Source organism: Caenorhabditis remanei, chromosome I (assembly GCF_010183535.1).
Source record: "Caenorhabditis remanei strain PX506 chromosome I, whole genome shotgun sequence".
Taxonomy (NCBI): Eukaryota; Metazoa; Nematoda; class Chromadorea; order Rhabditida; family Rhabditidae; genus Caenorhabditis; species Caenorhabditis remanei.
In genome coordinates this window covers 10873558-10891432 of record NC_071328.1, presented here as the reverse complement: position 1 = coordinate 10891432, position 17875 = coordinate 10873558, and the positions used below count along the sequence as shown (strand labels likewise).

Below are 17875 nucleotides of genomic sequence, written 5' to 3'. Positions count from 1 at the left end.
TCCCATTATACACAATTATCCAGAATCCTTTTCTCTTTTTTCTTCTTTTCAAAACTTTCTTCTTTTCCTTTCGTTCCCCCTTCTCTTCTAGCGCCACCATCTAATAATTGTTCCATATTTCGTAGAAGGACATCAGAAGCACGACTACACGAGAATATGTCCTTTTTCTGGAGCAGTAGCGAAAAAAAAGAGGAAACAAATTGAATAGAATCGGCACCCTCCGACGCCCCGTTTTTTCTCTTTCTCTCTTCTTACCTCAATGCGAGGGAGGCAATCATTATGATGACGTACCACTTCATTTGATTTTTCAGAAAGAGTTATAGATTTTCTGAAAAACTTTAAAAGTAGAACATAAGACTCTGAAATAACTAAAAGCCCATGGGAAAACCTTTTCTTGAACGTGATTCCACATTGACACCTTGCTTCAAATATCTGTGTTCTAACACATGTGGCACCCTCAAATCGTTATTTTATTGGGAATAAATGTTTTTTTTTTCATTTTTCGAACTCAATAGATCAAAGTTTTTCTTTTTCTCCACAAAACGACATGTCAATTCCACTTTCATAATAAGTCGGTAGACAAACTTCCGTGGGAATACTGTAAGTGCTCAATTGATTTTTGAACGGGGAGAGGATTACTAGAGTATATTTTTGTGAGTTTAGATTGAGCTGATCTCAAAGTTTTCTCTGTATTCCACTAGCTTTTTAGATATTTCAAAAAATCATTCTTAGAATTACTAGTCTTCGGTTAACATCTCTACTTTTATTGGGTGCACTTCACAGTTTAGTTACTGTCGATACCGTAACCCAGAAAATTGAAACATCAGTTGACATGACCAGTCTAAGATTGGGAAACTTTGGAACTAGTTTTTCTTCCTATTCTAGAATCCCGTGTACTCGGCAATCATGTCCGACGTCGTTAGACATAACCCCGAATTGAAAAGATCTGAAAATCTTTCGAAAATTTATCAATTGGAAAATTAACTTTCGAATACCTTGATCTCGCCCACCCATCGTCTTTTCCTTCTTCATCAGACCGTGACGTGTTTCATGTCCACTCTTCCAATGACATCATCTGTTCCAGAGAATCCTTCTCTTTTTTCTCCACCCTCGCTTCGATATCTTCCTTTTTTCACTTGTACCTCATCGTGCTGCTGCTCTCCGGAAATAATTTGATCAGCACTTTTTTTTTTCAGAAAATAAACGTGTGAAGGAGTACTCGTTTTTTTGCAGAATACCTTCTTTCCGGTGTTTTTTCTTGAATCTTTAATGGTCGAATGTCTTCGAACGCTGTGAGAATTTTTCGATAACTAAAGACAGATGATAATATTCGTGTTGTCTATTAAAAAATTACATTCGAAAACTGTAAAACGTTTAAATGACAGTAGTCTGTGAAACCAGAAGGATTTTTCTTTTCAGAAGGTTAGGAAAATCTTGCTTTCTGCTAAATTATAACTGCTAACTCTATTTCCAGACAGTTCAATTGTGAATTCCACGAATTTCTGTCATCCTACTTTTCCTGAAAACGGTTCCAGTAAAAAGTATTGGATGAGGAGATAGTTGCAGAAGCGTCTGGCCCACTCCAGCTTTTTCGGTGACTGTAGAGTAATCTAATACATAGAATTTCGAAGAATTACCAAAAACGAATTCGACAGAAAAGAAGGAGATCGGAGCATCAGACAGACAGAGAAATCTTCTCTCTTGTCTAAATTTATTTTTAAATGAACTCTTTCTCGAAATGGGCGGTCCCTTAAAATTCACTCTCTTTTTTGTGCTTCTCATCCTGCTTCTCCTTCACACTCTTCACACTTCAGCGGCACGAGAATTCTGACGACGACGGAGAAGAGAAGAAGAAGAAGAGGAAAAGAAGACGTTGAGTTAACATAAGTTCGTCAAAATACGCAAGGCGTTGACTGATTTGGGAAGAGGGTGTCTTCTCTTCTTCTTCTTTTCCGTCGACATACTTCTGTCGCCTTCTTCAACTCTTTTTTATCCCATTTTCTATACATCTTCGACGACTTTTTCATATTTTTCGAGTTTTTGACATGTGGCATCCGATACGGACAACCCTAATTTTGGATTTCTAGAGAGAGAAGAGGAGGTTGTCTCTGATAATTACCCTCATTCTGAGTTTTGCATAAGATTCATATCATCTTTAGAAAAAATTCGGAATAACGAAATATAGGAGAAAAAGAAGAATCTCGTAATCTTCTAGAATTGAGAAAAACTCAAAGTTCTGTTCAACTTCTAATCAGTTGGAACTGTAATACAGTGAATTCAGTCTAGGCTGTTCATCGACGATTACCGTTTCGAAAACGAAAAATCTGTGGCTGACTACCAAGATTTGAACAATTCCGATCCTCTCTTTATCGAAAAGGGTTGCGACAATCCTGATGATTTTCTAGGTTTTTTCAATCATAGGAAAAACGAGAAAAACTTCGTTTTAGTTTTTGTTTATTTTCTATGAGTCTCTCTGAAATTTCCATATAAACAAGCTTTTGTTTTCTTTCGAATTTAGTTAAGTTGGACAGTCAACAAGCACATTAATGTTTAGGAAGCAGATATTACTGTTAATTGATTCATCTGTTAGAATTTTTAAAATGAAAAATAGATATTTTTTGAAGATGTTGGTCTTGAAACTGGATCAATAGCATCTCAAATCCTTCACGATTCTGTTTGCAAGCTCAGTCTCTAATTTTTTCGTAATGCGAGCGTCCAGTCTTAGTTTTAAAAATGTTCAGTACTTTTTTCTTGGCCAATGAATTGATTATTGACAACAACCACAATAGAACGCCAAACAACTTTTAACTCACTTTACTGGATTTCTTGTTTTCTCAATTCCAGTCAATTACTTTTCCATTGATTCGTGGCTTACCGACTGCAGCAGCTTTTCTCTTTAGTCAATCACTGCTTTTATTGCATACTCTTAGCTTCTCGAATTCATTGGCTGCCACGTCACGATTCTCATTTCAATTACTCCATATCGGTGCAACATTTCTTTGAACTTTGGAGCCACCGCTTCCGCTTCTTCTTCTTCCCTTTTCCAGTCTTCTTCTGCTAAATCCGAATTCCTCCCTCTCTTTTTCTTCTTCTTCTTATTTTTTCCGCTCCACAATGAATTTGTTGCTTTTTGACCCATCCTCTAGAAGACAAGAGTATTTGAATTCTCACACACCCACATAGTTTTCTACTTTGTGACCTTTGAATATCCCCTCAGGATATGATTTAGAAAACGAAGAAAATGAAAAAAGAAGGTTTTTGATGATCTTGCTGATCTCTAACTTTTCAAAAGTGTAAACTAACAGAGAGACGGAGAGAAGTAACAATACGCATATCGGTTTACAAATAAATATAGTTTTTCACTCATTTTTGATGAGCCAATGTGTGAGATTAACTGACAATTGACATGTTGTCACTACTAGTTTCAGTTTAAGACCGTTTGTTTGAAGAAGTCATCTAATGTATTTTGATAAACATAAAACTGATACTACGGGTTTTGAGTTAAGTTCCTCTGTGAATTTTTATTAAAGTCTGTATCTTACTTCTTGGATATGAACCTTTGGAAGTTTTAAAAACAAGAAGAAACATTGAGTTAGCCTTCCATGTTCAGTCCTGACCAGAGATTCGTTTCAGTCTGGTCTTGCAGTTTTCAATTAAAATTGGACCAATAGGTCTTAATTCACGACCTTGAGTATTAAGCCTGGTCCATTGCCAGACTTACACAATTTACTCTAAATATAATAAATAATAAAATGAACACTAACAACTGCGTGAAACGTGAACCGTGATCAACCATACTGAAACAAATACTATTCTGGGCGTGCTCTCCTAAACTCAACCTGGTGACCTTACGATAAGGATCTGCTTTACATTCTGTGCATAAAAGGAAGAGGAAGCCGTCAGAAGTCGTCGTCTCTCGATCATTCACTCTCCGATGTTCTACCGTGTCTGCCGAAGGAACCTTGGAGAATGGCTGCGTGGATCTCTACATGGAGTGCCGGCGAATGAAGCTCACAAGCTTGGATCAGGGAGGAGTCCAACACCTTCACCGCCAACTACGGCAGCTCTGGAGAAGCCTAACTTCAAGGGCAAGAGAACTCTTTCTGGTATTCATGTTGATAAAGTTGTTAGTTTTCTCCTCTTTCTGTTACTCTCATATACTAAGTTTGACACGGGCCCACCGTCCCTCAAAGGTGTCATTTCATCTTTGAGAATCTGCAGGAAAGTTTTCTTGTTCCTTCGAATGACTCTTCTTTGAAAGCAGACCTTTAAAGAACAAGATATCCTCATATTTCTGTTCACATGCATCTCCTGACTCATTTTTTCTGAGATAGACCTTACTTATTGCCTATATTTGTTTTCAATCTACACGCCCACCTCTAGTTTTTTCTTCACTTTCTCTTCTTTTTTCCCTTCTTTTTCTTCGGTATTCTTGACTAGATGTAAGCGAAGACTGACTTCTCAAGAAGGAGAGCAAAAAGGCGACTAATAATTGAAAATGTATGGAAGAAAACTGCTCAAGAAGGCAAACGAAAAACAGAACCAACTCTCTGTTTTTCTTCATGTTTTCTCTCTTGGACCCTCTCGGTTCTTGATAATATTTTGTTATCAGAGAAGACAGGGGTCAACAAGCGACACAACACAAAAATGTTCATTTTCTTCTCTTCGATTACTTTGAATTCTTTCATAGATAACACTATCATTTTTAAAGTTCACGACTTGCACCACAGAGCATTCAACCGTTTTTCAAGTTAAAGTTTTTGAAAACTTTTCAACCAAAAAACTCCACTGATAGATTGAGAATTCCAACTCTGATAACTTCAGAATACATAATCAAACTAGAACTTTGAACCTAGAACCTTGAAACTTTTCTATCCTATTCCCTATTTATTCCCACAAATTTCTGGCCTCTTTTCCCCTCTTCCACGATTTTTGGTCCGTGTTATCCACCAGGTTGTTAGTTTTCTTCCTTCCCTACTGAATAAATTCCTAAGCCCAGCTTGTGACACACATGTCATTTGAGATTCTGAAGGATTTGTTTCTACGATTCTGAAGATGTGACGTCATCTGAGAAGGTTCATGATTCTAAAACAATGGTATCTTGAGTTCTCGAACGGAGTTCTAGATTTAATCAATTCAAGGATTCCTGATTTCCAAATTTCATTCCAAGCTGGATATTACTTCTGGAGATATTACTTCTGGAGTTTCTGACAGTGACGTCTGAATTCATCGTTAACTTTCAAAAAACAACAATCCAGAAAGAGCCCCCCTAAACCTATACTGTTTCAAAATCAATGCGTATTTTCTTATTTTTTCCAAATGAGAGAATATAACATAATCTATTTGTATATCTGTAAAACCTCATAAATATGTCCATCCACGCCTCCATCTCTTTTTGTTTAGCCATTCTTTTCTATAAGAGACGAAAAACTTCTCAAGAAGGGAGAGGATCTCATCTTTTACCCTCAAGAATCCGTTCACTTCCTTCTTCTTTTTTTCTTTTCTTTTCAGTAATCCTTTACTTTTATTCTCACTCTTTTCAGTGAAATAGGAATGAAGGCGAGGTGGTAGATATAGAATTGGAGGAGAAGTGTGTGTAGAAAAGAACTCGAAATGCTCTACAGTCATGTCACACTTCTCATGCTTCGCGTCGTTGACGTCGTCGCCAAGACGACTGTTCAACAGTCAGCACGAATGTTGGTGGCCGAGATTCATGGAGAAATTCAGGTGAGGAGACATGGAAGTTATTGAACTGAAGTTTGCAAATTTGCAGATCGGTGCCCTCTTTCCAATCCATCGTCAAATCGCCGGATCAGAAAGTTGTGGAGAAATATGGGAACAATATGGAATCCAACGATCAGAGATAGCAATGCTCACAGTTAAACAGTTGAATGAAGAGTTACCGTTTAAATTAGGTTTATCTATACGGTTAGTTCCTATTTTTCAATTGAAAAAAACAATAATTAAATGCTTGCAGAGATTCATGCTGGACAGAACGAATAGCAATGGAGCAGACGATTGCATTTTTACGAGAAGGAGTGGCACAATGTTCATGTTGTCAAACACCTGGTTGTAATAAGAAGAGTGTTCCAGTGGTGGCAGTTATAGGACCTGGAAAGAGTTCATCGACCATTGCAGTTCAGAATTTATTACAGGTAAATTGTTGATTGATTTGATTCCAATTATTCAAATTCTGCCAGGTCTTTCGAATACCTCAAGTCGGATATTCTGCCACCACACCTGATTTATCCGACAAGGAACAATTCGGTTATTTCCTTCGTGTCGTACCTTCTGACGTGTTTCAAGCACAAGCGATTAATCGACTTCTCCATCATTACAATTGGACTTACGTTGCTGTTTTATATTCTGCAGGTATGTCTGGGGGATTTAAAACTATAACCTAACAGTAGACTGGTCAAAAAAGTGCTCAGTAAAGTGCTGGTTACTGTACACTCAGATTTTGAGCAACAGTTTTTCTCAAAAATGAATCATAAAAAAGTAATGTTTTACATGATACACCCTCTCTTTTTCATCCCCTCTCTCTATCTTTTTTAACCTCTTTTCCTTATTCACTCACTTCTTCTTTTTCTTCTTCTTCTTATGCCCTGCGGGTGCTTCAAGTGGAATCGAATTTGTGTCTATCTCGTTTTTGCCATCTGATGATACAAGCAAAAAGAGAGGAAGAGAGCTCAAACAGGGATTGAGGGTGGATGCGGGGATTTTTCTTGTGCAAAAAGAGAAAATAATTAAATTGTTGGCATCTGAAGTAGACGTTGATATCTATTCAGAAGGCATTGACGATAGGGAAAAATTGAAAAGAGGGATCAAAAAATAAAAAAGGGAAAGTTGAAAGTTTGTATTGAACTTATTTGAAAGCTCCACTCCAAATCAGAATCCTCGGCTGAGTCGGGATGTCAGATTCTATCTTTAAAAGAATTTGAGAAAATGAGCTACTTGAAACTGAAACAAAACAACCAAACCAATTTATTCTTTCAGGAAACTACGGAGAAAAAGGATTCGAAAGTCTGGAGAGATTGATTGCCCATCGATCATCATCTGTCTGTATAGCTTACTCCGAAAAGATTAAAACTCTAGCAAGTGATCAAGAATATAGACAGGTCCTCACTCGATTGGATTCTCAAAACTCTCGTCCTCAAGTGGTTGTCTGTTTCTGTGAAGGTGCTTCAATGAGACAATTTTTCAAAGCTCAAAAACATTTGGCTGATGGAAAAGGACAAATGAAACGGTTTCAATGGATTGGATCTGATGGATGGGCTGATCGAAACGATGTTGTGGAAGACCTGGAGCAGGAGGCTGAGGGATCGTTTTCGATTCGAATTCATGCTCCGAAGATTCCAGGATTCAGACAATATTATACTGCACTTCATCCAGAGAATAATACAATGAATCCATGGTTTAGAGAGTTTTGGCAGCAGAAATTTAAGTGAGTTCTTTCAAAAAGTGATAGTCTGTAAACTTCTGAATTCAGTTGCCAATTTGCCGTATCGAAAGAAGACAAGAACAATGAAAACATCAGAATCTGTAGTGGAGACGAGAATCTTGACGAGCAATACAAAGAGGATCCAAAACTATCTCAAGTGATTAATTCGATACGAGTTGTTGCTTTGGGACTGAAAGCTATGTATCAGGATAGGTGTCGGTGAGTTTTTGAATTCACCTTTTTCGTGCTATTGAGTTTATTTTCCAGAGACAACTCGACTCTCTGCACTGAAATGCTATCGAGAAATGGAACCTTATTGTACGAATATCTGCTAAATGTAACGTACAGTGATCAGTTCAAACAGCCAGTTTATTTTGATCGAAACGGGGATCCACCAGCATGGTGAGTTGGAATGAGTTTTGTGGGTTTGCACCCATAACTCGAAACTCGCCACTATCTTGACCAACTGGGAAAGAAACATTTGCAGGTACGACATTCTCAACTACATCGGAACGAAAGATCTTGATAATCCGTACAATGAAGTGGGATCGTTTAAATCAATAAATGATTACGGTGTCGAAGAATTGGATATGACTGCTAGTTCAATGTTTTACGATAAAACTGAAATTCTACCGGAAAGTGTTTGTAGTCGACCGTGTGGAGTTGGACAGAGGGTAAGTGTTTTTACTCTGAAAATTCCTCATTCACATTTATTTTGTGTGAAAACTAAAAGTCAAATACAAACCTCGGTAAAACTGAAATAAATGTCTGTTGATTTCCAGCAAAGAGAAACTATGGCTTGTTGTTGGATTTGTGAATCTTGTCTTGATTTTCAATTCGTCAACAAAACAACGAATCAATGCATGAACTGTTCTCTTGGATCATGGCCAAATATGAACCGAACTGGATGTGAAGATATCATTCCAGAAGTTGTCTCCTGGACATCATTTGGTCATATTCTTGCTCTAGTCCTTGCAGTAACTGGAATCATCACAAGTCTTGCCACTCTTGCTGTTTTTCTTCGACACAATTCAACTCCAGTTGTAAAAAGTACCACTCGAGAGCTCTCTTATATTATTTTATCGGGACTTGTCGCTTGCTATGCTGTCTCATTTGCTCTTCTTGCCACTCCATCGACATCTTCATGTTTTATAACAAGAGTTATTCCTCCGATTGCATTTGCTGTTGTTTATTCTGCATTACTGACAAAAACGAATCGAATAGCGAGGATATTGGCGGGGAGCAAAAAGAGGATACTGACGAAGAAGCCGAGGTTTTTGACCACTTTTTCACAGGTGAGTCAGGTGTTTTGATTTCTGGTATCATGACAATCCATATTTCGTTAGCGGTTTTCCGAAGATTCACTCATTTTGGAAGCCAATTGAAGAAGTTTGTTAATAGGAAAAAAAACGAGTCGCGGAAAGACACATACAATTAGAGAGAAAGTCTCAAAGTAATCCTACCAGCTTCCAGGTTGTCATCACATGGATTCTTGTCGCTGTTCAGTGCGTAATAGTAGGCGTCGGCCTGATGCGCGACTGGCCAGATGCCACGTATGCCAAGTATGCACTGCCTCGAAAACTGATCCTGGAGTGTGATACGGAGACAAAATCATTTCTAATTCCGTTCTTCTGGGACTTTTTTCTCATCACTCTGTGTACACTTTACGCATTCAAGACAAGAAACCTTCCGGAGAATTTTAATGAAGCAAAATTTATTGGGTTTACGATGTGAGTTTTCATGAGTTCCGGAAACTAGAAATAAATTTATTGTTTAGGTACTGTACTGTCGTTGTATGGATTGCCTTCCTCGTTCTTCATATGGGTACAACTCATAAAGCATTAGTCATGAGTTTCTCCTATTCACTATCTGCTTCGGTGGCTCTTGCTCTTCTATTCTTCCCGAAGCTCTATATAATTCTGATGCATCCGGAGAAGAATATTCGAGCATCTTATACAACTACAAAACTGATTAGATGTCACTTTGGAAATTCTCAAGCTGCTTATGATAGTACGAGTAAACAACAACATCTTGGATCGAAGACAACTGCGAGAACTTCAGTGCAAAGTGGTTCGGCAAGGTGAGTTTCGAAGAAACCATTATTAATATTTTAATGTTTTACCAGTAAATGTAGATTTTCCAGTAAATCGTCAAGTATGGGAGGCGGAGTCACTCGAACGGCGTCAGTTCATGTGCCGGTTTCGAGAGGAAGTACTCATTCAACTGATGTCTCAACACAGACAGAAGGTATCTTTTTCGGAATCAGGAATAGAGAAAACTGTTAAATTTTCCAGCTGCGAGTAAATTCTCTCGAAGTTTTTCGATAGTTGGAAGAAAGAAACAACAAGGGCTTGACGATGATGTTCAGCAGTTAGTGGATGCTTGTAGACGATATCAGGTACCTAAAAATTATTTTTTCTATACAAACAGATATTTTAGGACGAGAAAATCAACTCATCAGCTGCCAACCTGCTACTAGAAGAAGCGGAAGACGAGGTAGGAGCACTTCTGGCTGATTCAATCGAGAATAGCATGCGAACAGTGTTATCAACTGTTGCTGGGAAAGCAGTTGTTCCAATGGTTCCAATGGTTCCAATGGTTCCAGTTATTCCGGTGGTTACTGTACCAACTGCTCCCCCGCAAGAAGACAATTTTGAACAGGTTAGTTGGATTGATTTTGAAGTAGAACTCATAGCCGGTAGATTCTTTAACCATATTTAGTTAATAGTTGATCCTAATACTCCATTTTCAGACCAGAGATCCTCTCATTCTGCCCTCTATCCCTTCTCTCTTGTCGGTTCAAAGTTGTTTTCTTTCTTTTTTGTTTTGAATTTGGGTTTTTTGAGCTTTAACACTCACGCTTTTTCACAGATTTATGCAGATTGTCATCGCGAAATGTACTGTACTCTCCAGATTTTAGTCGAAAATCACTAATTTCAGAGTGTTACTAAAATCGACGATTCTATAGAATCTCTTATGTTTTGTTGACTATGTAGAACAATTCTGGACTTCAACTTTTATATTTAGCCATATTTTGTACGGACCCTTTCAAAAGATTCAACTTGATTATAGCGAAGAAGCTCAGTAATAGTTGCGCACTGCACTGAACATGGCTACGGGATCTAGTTGTTCTAAAAAATGATACTTTTACCGAAACTGAAAAAATTCGACTAGATTATTTTTTTCAAGTTTTCCAAAATTCTGATGACAGTTCTCATGAATTTGTGATGTGACTCACAGTACGAAATGGTTAAGTTTTGCCTGATTCCTCAGTTAATTTCTCACAAAATCAGAATGGAATACATTTGAATACAACCCCAAAGTTAACTCAAAGTTACTCCATTTTCGACTTTGCCTGCTTCCGCCGATTTTTGTCCCCTCCTTTATGTTTACATTTGGTTCTGCCTGCAACAACTTTCCCTCCCACCTACCGTCGCTTATCAGAGTCACTCCAGGGCTCCAGGCTCCACCCATTTTTCCCTCTCCCTGAACCAAAAAGTGTTCGAAAAATTGCAAACGTTTCAGTTATTGCGAAGTCGTGGTGTTCAACCGCTCGCTTTGTCTCAAGCGACTCCATTATGAATAATAATCAGCAAATGTTGAGTCCAATGTCTTCCGTTGGATCCGTGAGCTCATCAAGAGCGTCTGGATCACCAAGCCCACACTCTTTCGATCATTTATCCGATGAAGAACTTGCTCACATCTCAGTCAGGCAACTTAATCAAAAACTTATGGTAAGTCGCCCATTCTGAATTTTAAATCATTCAGAATTATTTTTATTCTCAGGGTCAAGATAGAAATGTGGTAATGCAGTGGAAACAAAAAAGAAGAACTCTCAAAAACCGAGGATACGCATTGAATTGCCGTGCACGACGAGTTCAGAATCAGATGCAATTGGAGACGGATAATATGATGCTTAGAAATCAGGTAATTTCTATCTCGCTGTCCCGTCTAAACTCTTAAATTTGCAGATAAAATTACTCAAAGATACTCTAACTGAGGTTCAAATGCGACTTCAATACTATGAACCCATTTTCTATCAATCATATCAACCTGTTCTTCACAATACAACGTCTTCAACAACCACGACATCATCTGAATCTGTTCCAGCTGCCACTCATCAAGTTCCAGCGGATCCAACTGTCTCCTCGCCGATTACCATTGCACCGGAATACAAGAATATCTTCTGAACTTTTTTTGTTTGAATTTTCCGTTCCTCGCCACATTTCTGTCAAATAATTGTACTTCTCCCGAATCTATGTCGTCACGAGTTTCTCACTAGTCATCAATTGTCAATTCTACAGTATACCTCTTTCACTTCCTCTCTTCTACAGTATCCCCATGACGTTACTAATTCATCCCGTGTAGATCACGTTCTCTTCCAGTTTTTGCACTTTGCACACACATGTTACCGGTATATTCTGTCTGAAATATAAAGAAATTCTTTGAAAAATCATTATTTGACCGCAAATCTAAACATTTCCAACTTCTTTTCACCTCATTACTATCCAATTTTTCAACAATAAATCTTATATATTTTCTAGCGATAATTTACAGTAAGACACGATAAAAGACAAACAACGTTTGCGTCATATAAAGAAAGCATTTTGTTATTTATGTAATCGAAAAATTCATAATTTTGGTTCTACAATACTAATAACTTCACAGAGCTAATTATGGACTAGTGACATCAGAAATTTCCACTCTCTCACTCTTCCATCACATCACCATATGTTTCTCACAATTTCAGAAATCTTCTTCTCAAATGTTTTTATCATCATCAAATTTTTTTCTATTGTTATCATTTATTTGCTCCGGGAGTCATCCGATAACGGCTAGTTCCAAACGGGGTTGTCCCTGGTACCAACCAGCACCGCGGTCGCCGCCGTCACTCTTATCAGCAGAAACACGAAGCAGAGCGCGAAATATTAAAAACTCTTGTTTATTCTCAAAAATTGGAGAAGAAAAGGCAAAGAGCAAAGAACTGGATCTAGAGTAACGATAACAAGAAATAAAATAGGAACAACGATTAATTTACTTTGATATCTCCTTCGAATCACCATATCCAAGCTTCTGCCATTCTTCTTTATCCATTAATCCATGATTCATTCGACATTCGAAATAGTCCTTTGCGACGTGTCGACACTCACTGTTTTGCTGTTTCTTTTCGTGTAAACACACCATATAACTGAAATTTAAAAACTGTATTTCAGACCAGTAACCTTCGAAAGTTTCTTACTTCAGCATTTCGAGTTTACAAGTTCCTTCATGATCCAATGGAAAGGAACCTTTCAATGGTGCGCTGACTGTTGTTACTCGAATAAAAGGACCTGTTTGTGACATCTGAAAATGATTGAAGGTTCTATTGAAATCGTCGTTATAGAAGAAGGAATATGGGACAAAACCATTTCAAGAACATGATAAACTGAATATAATGTTAATAATAATAATAATAATAATTTTTATTAATATTTTTAAAAAAAAACGATGAAACGAAACCTAACCTAATAATCTTTGCCACTCTCTTTCTGCATTTTCACATACTTATCCCACGATTGAATGGGAATCTCTGGAGGTGGCTTGTGCTTTTGCCAGTACTCATAGATGTATCCACATGTAATAGCCATCATGAGACTCGCACCAAGGATTCCCGTTTGAATTTGAGATTTAGAAACCATTATTCAATCGGTTTCTATATTTTCCGAATTCGGATCAATCTGTGCCCACCGTCGCTGATCGCTTAATCGGAGACGAGTTCCCTGTAATCTTCGGTTTGTAATGATTCTGGAAATTGGTAACTTACAGTGAGTTGTCCGAAAGAAATGGAATCTTCTACCCAGTAGTATGTAGATGCTAAAGACGGCCAGTTCAGGTACAAATATTTTCGTTTTTCTTCACTTCTTCTCACAGTTCGGAATGCGGCAAATCCAATCGCAGCTGCCGTAACTTCAAAAGCTACGAAACTGAAGATTCCTTTGCGGATGACACCCGCCAGCTCAAAATTGAGGGATGTATGTTATTTAGAAATTCTTATCACTCAAATGCTGGCTCGGTTCTACTCATAAAGCATCGCAAGTTCCGTATCTTTAGCGGTATAGAAAATGAAAATTCTGATACAGATTTCAGACAAACTAACAGAAGAATTCATTGATTTACTTTTTGTAATTTAATAAGCATTGATGATCGAATGGTTGTAGGGGCAAATACAAAAGAGGGAATATTATAAAAAAAAAACTACTGGGAAACACAACTGTTCTAAGGGTTCAATGCGTTCACAAGTGTACTCCAATGCACAATTCACAAGAAAAGCAGAAGAGATGCAGAAAGAGAGCGAAACGTCAGAAAAAAGGAAGGAATTCAAGAAAGAATATGGCTAAATCTGAAGAAACACAGATTATGCAAAAAAAACTTTAGTGAAGCCACATGTTTCGATTAAAAAAAAGACAGTCTAATATTCTTCAGTATGGGAACAAATAAAACACGAAGCGAAAATTGGAATCAATATAATTTCGAAAAGAACTTTTGTGAATACAAAAAGGGTTGTTTTACTGAGCAAGGGAAGCCAGTGAAGAATGATTAATCACATATGAAGTGATGAAAACAAAAAACGGTTGAATAAAAGTCATTGGGAACGAAACTAAAGCAACGGCTCATTGGGGAGGACGGGATTCAGGATGGAAGAACATATAAATTATCGTCATTTAATCTAGTTCTTCTTGAAACGTTTTTGTTTGGTTTTTTCCCAAACGGTTTGGCGTGGCTCGTTGAAACGTTCGATGTATTCGTAAGCTGGCTCCATCAAGAACTCTGGACAATTCTTAGAGCAACGACAGTGAGCCAAACCTCCTGTAGGAATGAGGATAGCCCCCGGCTTTGGTGGAGGGGGGTAGACGAAGTTGTGTTGATTTGGAACACTTTTGTACTGAAATTTTGAATATTTGATTAGGAACAAATCATGTAAATTGTCTCACTCACCATTTTATCAACCATTGCTTGCAACTGATCACTCATTTTCTTCTCTCCTGTATCTTCAGCTACTTCTCCAGTGTTTGTAGCAGCTGCAGATGTAGTCGTGGGAGCAGCAGTCAATTTGGCGACGACTGTCTCATTGTTAACACTAATTGGTTTTGGTTTCTCATTAATTGTCATACTTCTCATTGTATCGAGAGTTTCTTCCAAATCAGCTTGGTTTTGCGCAGGTGGTTTAGCACTATCAGAAGGCATATTCAATGGTGTAGCGTTGGAATGCATATCTGTTAATCCGTGTGCAATCGGAACAAGATTCGGGTCTCCAACGGTTCCTTCCGGTTTGATGGAAAACGGAGCTGGCAGTGGAACAACGACGTCATAACAGTTGAGAGGTATCTTGAGACGACTTTCTCCAGCATCACGGAGTCCAACCCATTTGTCGTAGCCAATGCAGAGATCTTTACGCCACTTGTATATTTCAGAGCTACGGAGTGCAAGCTCGATCGTTCGGTGTTGTGGACATTCCCTGAAAAACTATAGCGTACAGAGATAAAACATGACCTTCTTTCAAAATTAGAACGTTTGTATAATAATATTTTCTGATTCATGCGATTACGTACTTATCCGTGAATCTCTTGACGATCTCGTGAGCATTTTCGATGAGGAAGATTTCAGTCTCTTGAATTTGTTGAGGGCTGGAACTCTTTTGATGAACATTTTTCATGACCGCAGCAAGTTTTTGAAGCTCCAAGGTTACTAAACGTATCGCCTCTTTGCATTCGCATCCAGCTGGGAAGACAGGATTCAGAAGATTGAATCCAAAATGAGCCGAAACCAGAGCTGTCTTCAGGTGTTCATGAATTTCTTGAAGGTTAGGCAACTGCATTTTCTCAGCTTGTTCTGAAATTAAATGAACATCGGTAACAAGACCGATACTTTGTATTCACCGTTATTCTTCACGAGCTTTTCGTTAGCCTGGTTGAAGTAGTCAAACTCTTTCTGGAGGTGAGCCAAATGCTGAACACTTTCCAAAATGTCACAGGCTGCAATCAAAGCACTCTCAACGAATTCCGCAAGATATTCGGGATCATGCGTTGGCTGAAAAAAGCCACTGGATATGATAAAACGTATTTTTATTTTTTAGATTCATCAAAATCGCCAATGAATTTGAATTACTATTAATCACCATGAATTCGGTAAGAAGTTCCATTGAATCGGCTTTGTCCCCGTTCGAGATTTCCGGACTCTGAAAGCCTCTTTTTAGAACTAGGGATTTCACTTCCCCAACCATACCATTTTTGACATAACTTTATGGTAATAATAGAGGATTCCAGTTCCAATGCTGTTTTTCAATAACGAAACAGTATCTTTGAGGACTTGGGTGTTGGGTGGGAATGCGGGATTCCAAACGTTGACAACCAGCTGTTCTGATACCTGCTCTGGAACGGATCCCATCGTTTTGTTAGTAAGAGCATCCGTCAACATCGTCTTGACTTGGAAATAAGCTTCCTGTACTGTCCATTTCTTAGAAGGAAACGGTACGGCTGAAAATAAATGTAATCACTTTAAGCGAACTTATTTTCGCTACTATTTAAAAATTCACATCGGAAAAGGGGGAAACATCAAAAAATAATGTTTTGTTCTTTTTCTTACCCGGGGCTACGGTTCGTTCAGAATTTGAACTGGCTCGGTTGTTTGACTTGTTCGCAGGTTTTTCGGTCGTTGTTTGTGATTTTGGTTTCACCACCACTCTTGGTTTTGGCTCAAGGAAGGCTTCTTTCACAGGAACTTTCTCAGCAAAAACAGCAGGAGCAGAATCATCCGTGAAGATTGGCATTGGCTGTTGTTTGTCGTCACGTTCTCCTTCTTCTTCGTATTCTTCCTCGTCTTGACTGTTATCCTCTTCAGTCATCTCCTCGTCTCCAACCTCGTTTTGAGATTCGTCTTCATCTTCCATAGAATCATATGGATCAGAAGTGCCATCACCTGGAGCAGCCCCACCAGCTGGAACACGTTTTTCCATTTTGTGGGTATTGTCCTGTGGTGTCACATTCCACACGTAGTCTTGGTTCTATAAAGTTAAATGATGGTGATCTCATTCTATAAATGATATATCCTACCTCCACATACAAGAAAGCAGTTGAGTCATTATGAACATGACGGATAAATGTATGCAGTTGTCCAGTGGTGGTGATTGGCACATATAACCCATTAACTGGAACATGATTATATTCTTCTCAAAAATTGTTAATTAATCAAAGTTAGCAGGAGTTTCTGACAGTTATTCGTTATTGTTATTTATTCATCTACTATTTTAGTGCGTTTCCGCTAACCTGAATAATGTAAGGAGATGGTGTCATCGTTGGAAGTGTGAGCGAGGAAGTTGTAGACGTCTTCGTATGTCACTTCAACGTTTGATCGGTATACCAAGCGCTGCAATTTACGTCTTGAAATAAACTAGCATTTTTGAAAATTTTAGGTACCTCTCTCACATAGAAAGTGAACTTCTTCTTTGGAGTACCGACATACATGTAACTAATAGCCTGAAAACAACAATTTTTCTTCACATATCCACTTGATGGTGTCACTCACCACTATGTTGTCGTTTTTGTTCTTTTGACGCTTGCGGAGCGAATTATTCCCCGTTTTAGGGGGATTCGCCATCACCATTGTCGGCATCTTGACTGAAAATGAGAGAATAAACAAAGAGTAATGTATAATTTGAGCTGAAAACGAAAGAAACTGAGATTTGTGATGACAAGAGAAGTGGTGAAGCTGTAGTTACGGGAAAATCGAAGTCTCACTTCGACGTAGCTGGAAGAGTACGCGTTCGGCCAGGAGGCCATCAACTTCCCATGACTTTTGCCGCCGGAAACTCTCAGCGTTTTGAAATATGTTCAGTGATATTTTCGCAATATATTACGAAAACTTGTATCTGCATTCTCATTTTGTTCTGTGAAATTTTAAAAATTCTGAGTAGTGCAATTTGTCTCTTTCAGCTAATAATAATATATGGTGTCAACGAAACATCGAAAAGCCACCTTCGATTTTATATATCAGCATAAATATTTAAGCAACTCAAATTTGTACGAATTCGCGATTTTTTGTAATTTGTGAATATTCTGCCGATATTTGTCTTGGCGCGAATTGTGAAGTCCACAACTACTGTGTTAACCAGGAACATCATACTCTAACGTAAATCGCCGACACAAAATGACCGTCCGCAAATGCGCTCTATTGAACTCTAAAAATAGGCGCGAGATTTGAATGTTTTGACTATAATTATAGAGATATGAAGCTAAAGTCTCCTAAGTTTTGTAACCAGTTAATTCTGGGTCAGAAATCTTGAATTTTTAGAAAAACCCAGCGAGAGAATACCCAAACGTTTAGTAGAAACTCGAATAGAGGCTCAAAGTAAAAATCAGTTTTAAAATAGTGAAAATCTGTCCTAAAATCTGTCCTAAG

At 38.1% G+C, this 17875-nt stretch overlaps 3 protein-coding genes across 3 annotated transcripts; 1 reads left to right on the top strand and 2 right to left on the bottom strand.

The window, feature by feature from the left end:
• Positions 1-5613: 5613 nt before the first annotated feature.
• On the top strand, positions 5614-11631 carry GCK72_002359 (uncharacterized protein; the record flags this gene model as incomplete). Its single annotated transcript, XM_053723388.1, has 17 exons — positions 5614-5727; positions 5774-5928; positions 5978-6155; positions 6201-6372; positions 6997-7444; positions 7490-7660; positions 7709-7843; positions 7929-8115; positions 8224-8736; positions 8915-9171; positions 9219-9521; positions 9585-9688; positions 9736-9815; positions 9881-10102; positions 11035-11175; positions 11228-11368; positions 11413-11631. The coding sequence occupies 17 exons, from the start codon at positions 5614-5616 to the stop codon at positions 11629-11631; spliced, it is 3540 nt and encodes a 1179-aa protein (XP_053592033.1).
• A 631-nt stretch (positions 11632-12262) lies between these two features.
• Positions 12263-13119, bottom strand: GCK72_002358 (uncharacterized protein; the record flags this gene model as incomplete). Its single annotated transcript, XM_003112103.2, has 4 exons — positions 12263-12431; positions 12480-12629; positions 12681-12784; positions 12982-13119. The coding sequence occupies 4 exons, from the start codon at positions 13117-13119 to the stop codon at positions 12263-12265; spliced, it is 561 nt and encodes a 186-aa protein (XP_003112151.2).
• A 1028-nt stretch (positions 13120-14147) lies between these two features.
• On the bottom strand, positions 14148-17089 carry GCK72_002357 (uncharacterized protein; the record flags this gene model as incomplete). Its single annotated transcript, XM_003111971.2, has 11 exons — positions 14148-14363; positions 14417-14936; positions 15031-15310; positions 15358-15508; positions 15597-15656; positions 15704-15954; positions 16064-16481; positions 16531-16625; positions 16744-16843; positions 16894-16953; positions 17003-17089. The coding sequence occupies 11 exons, from the start codon at positions 17087-17089 to the stop codon at positions 14148-14150; spliced, it is 2238 nt and encodes a 745-aa protein (XP_003112019.2).
• Between the last annotated feature and the right edge of the window lie 786 nt (positions 17090-17875).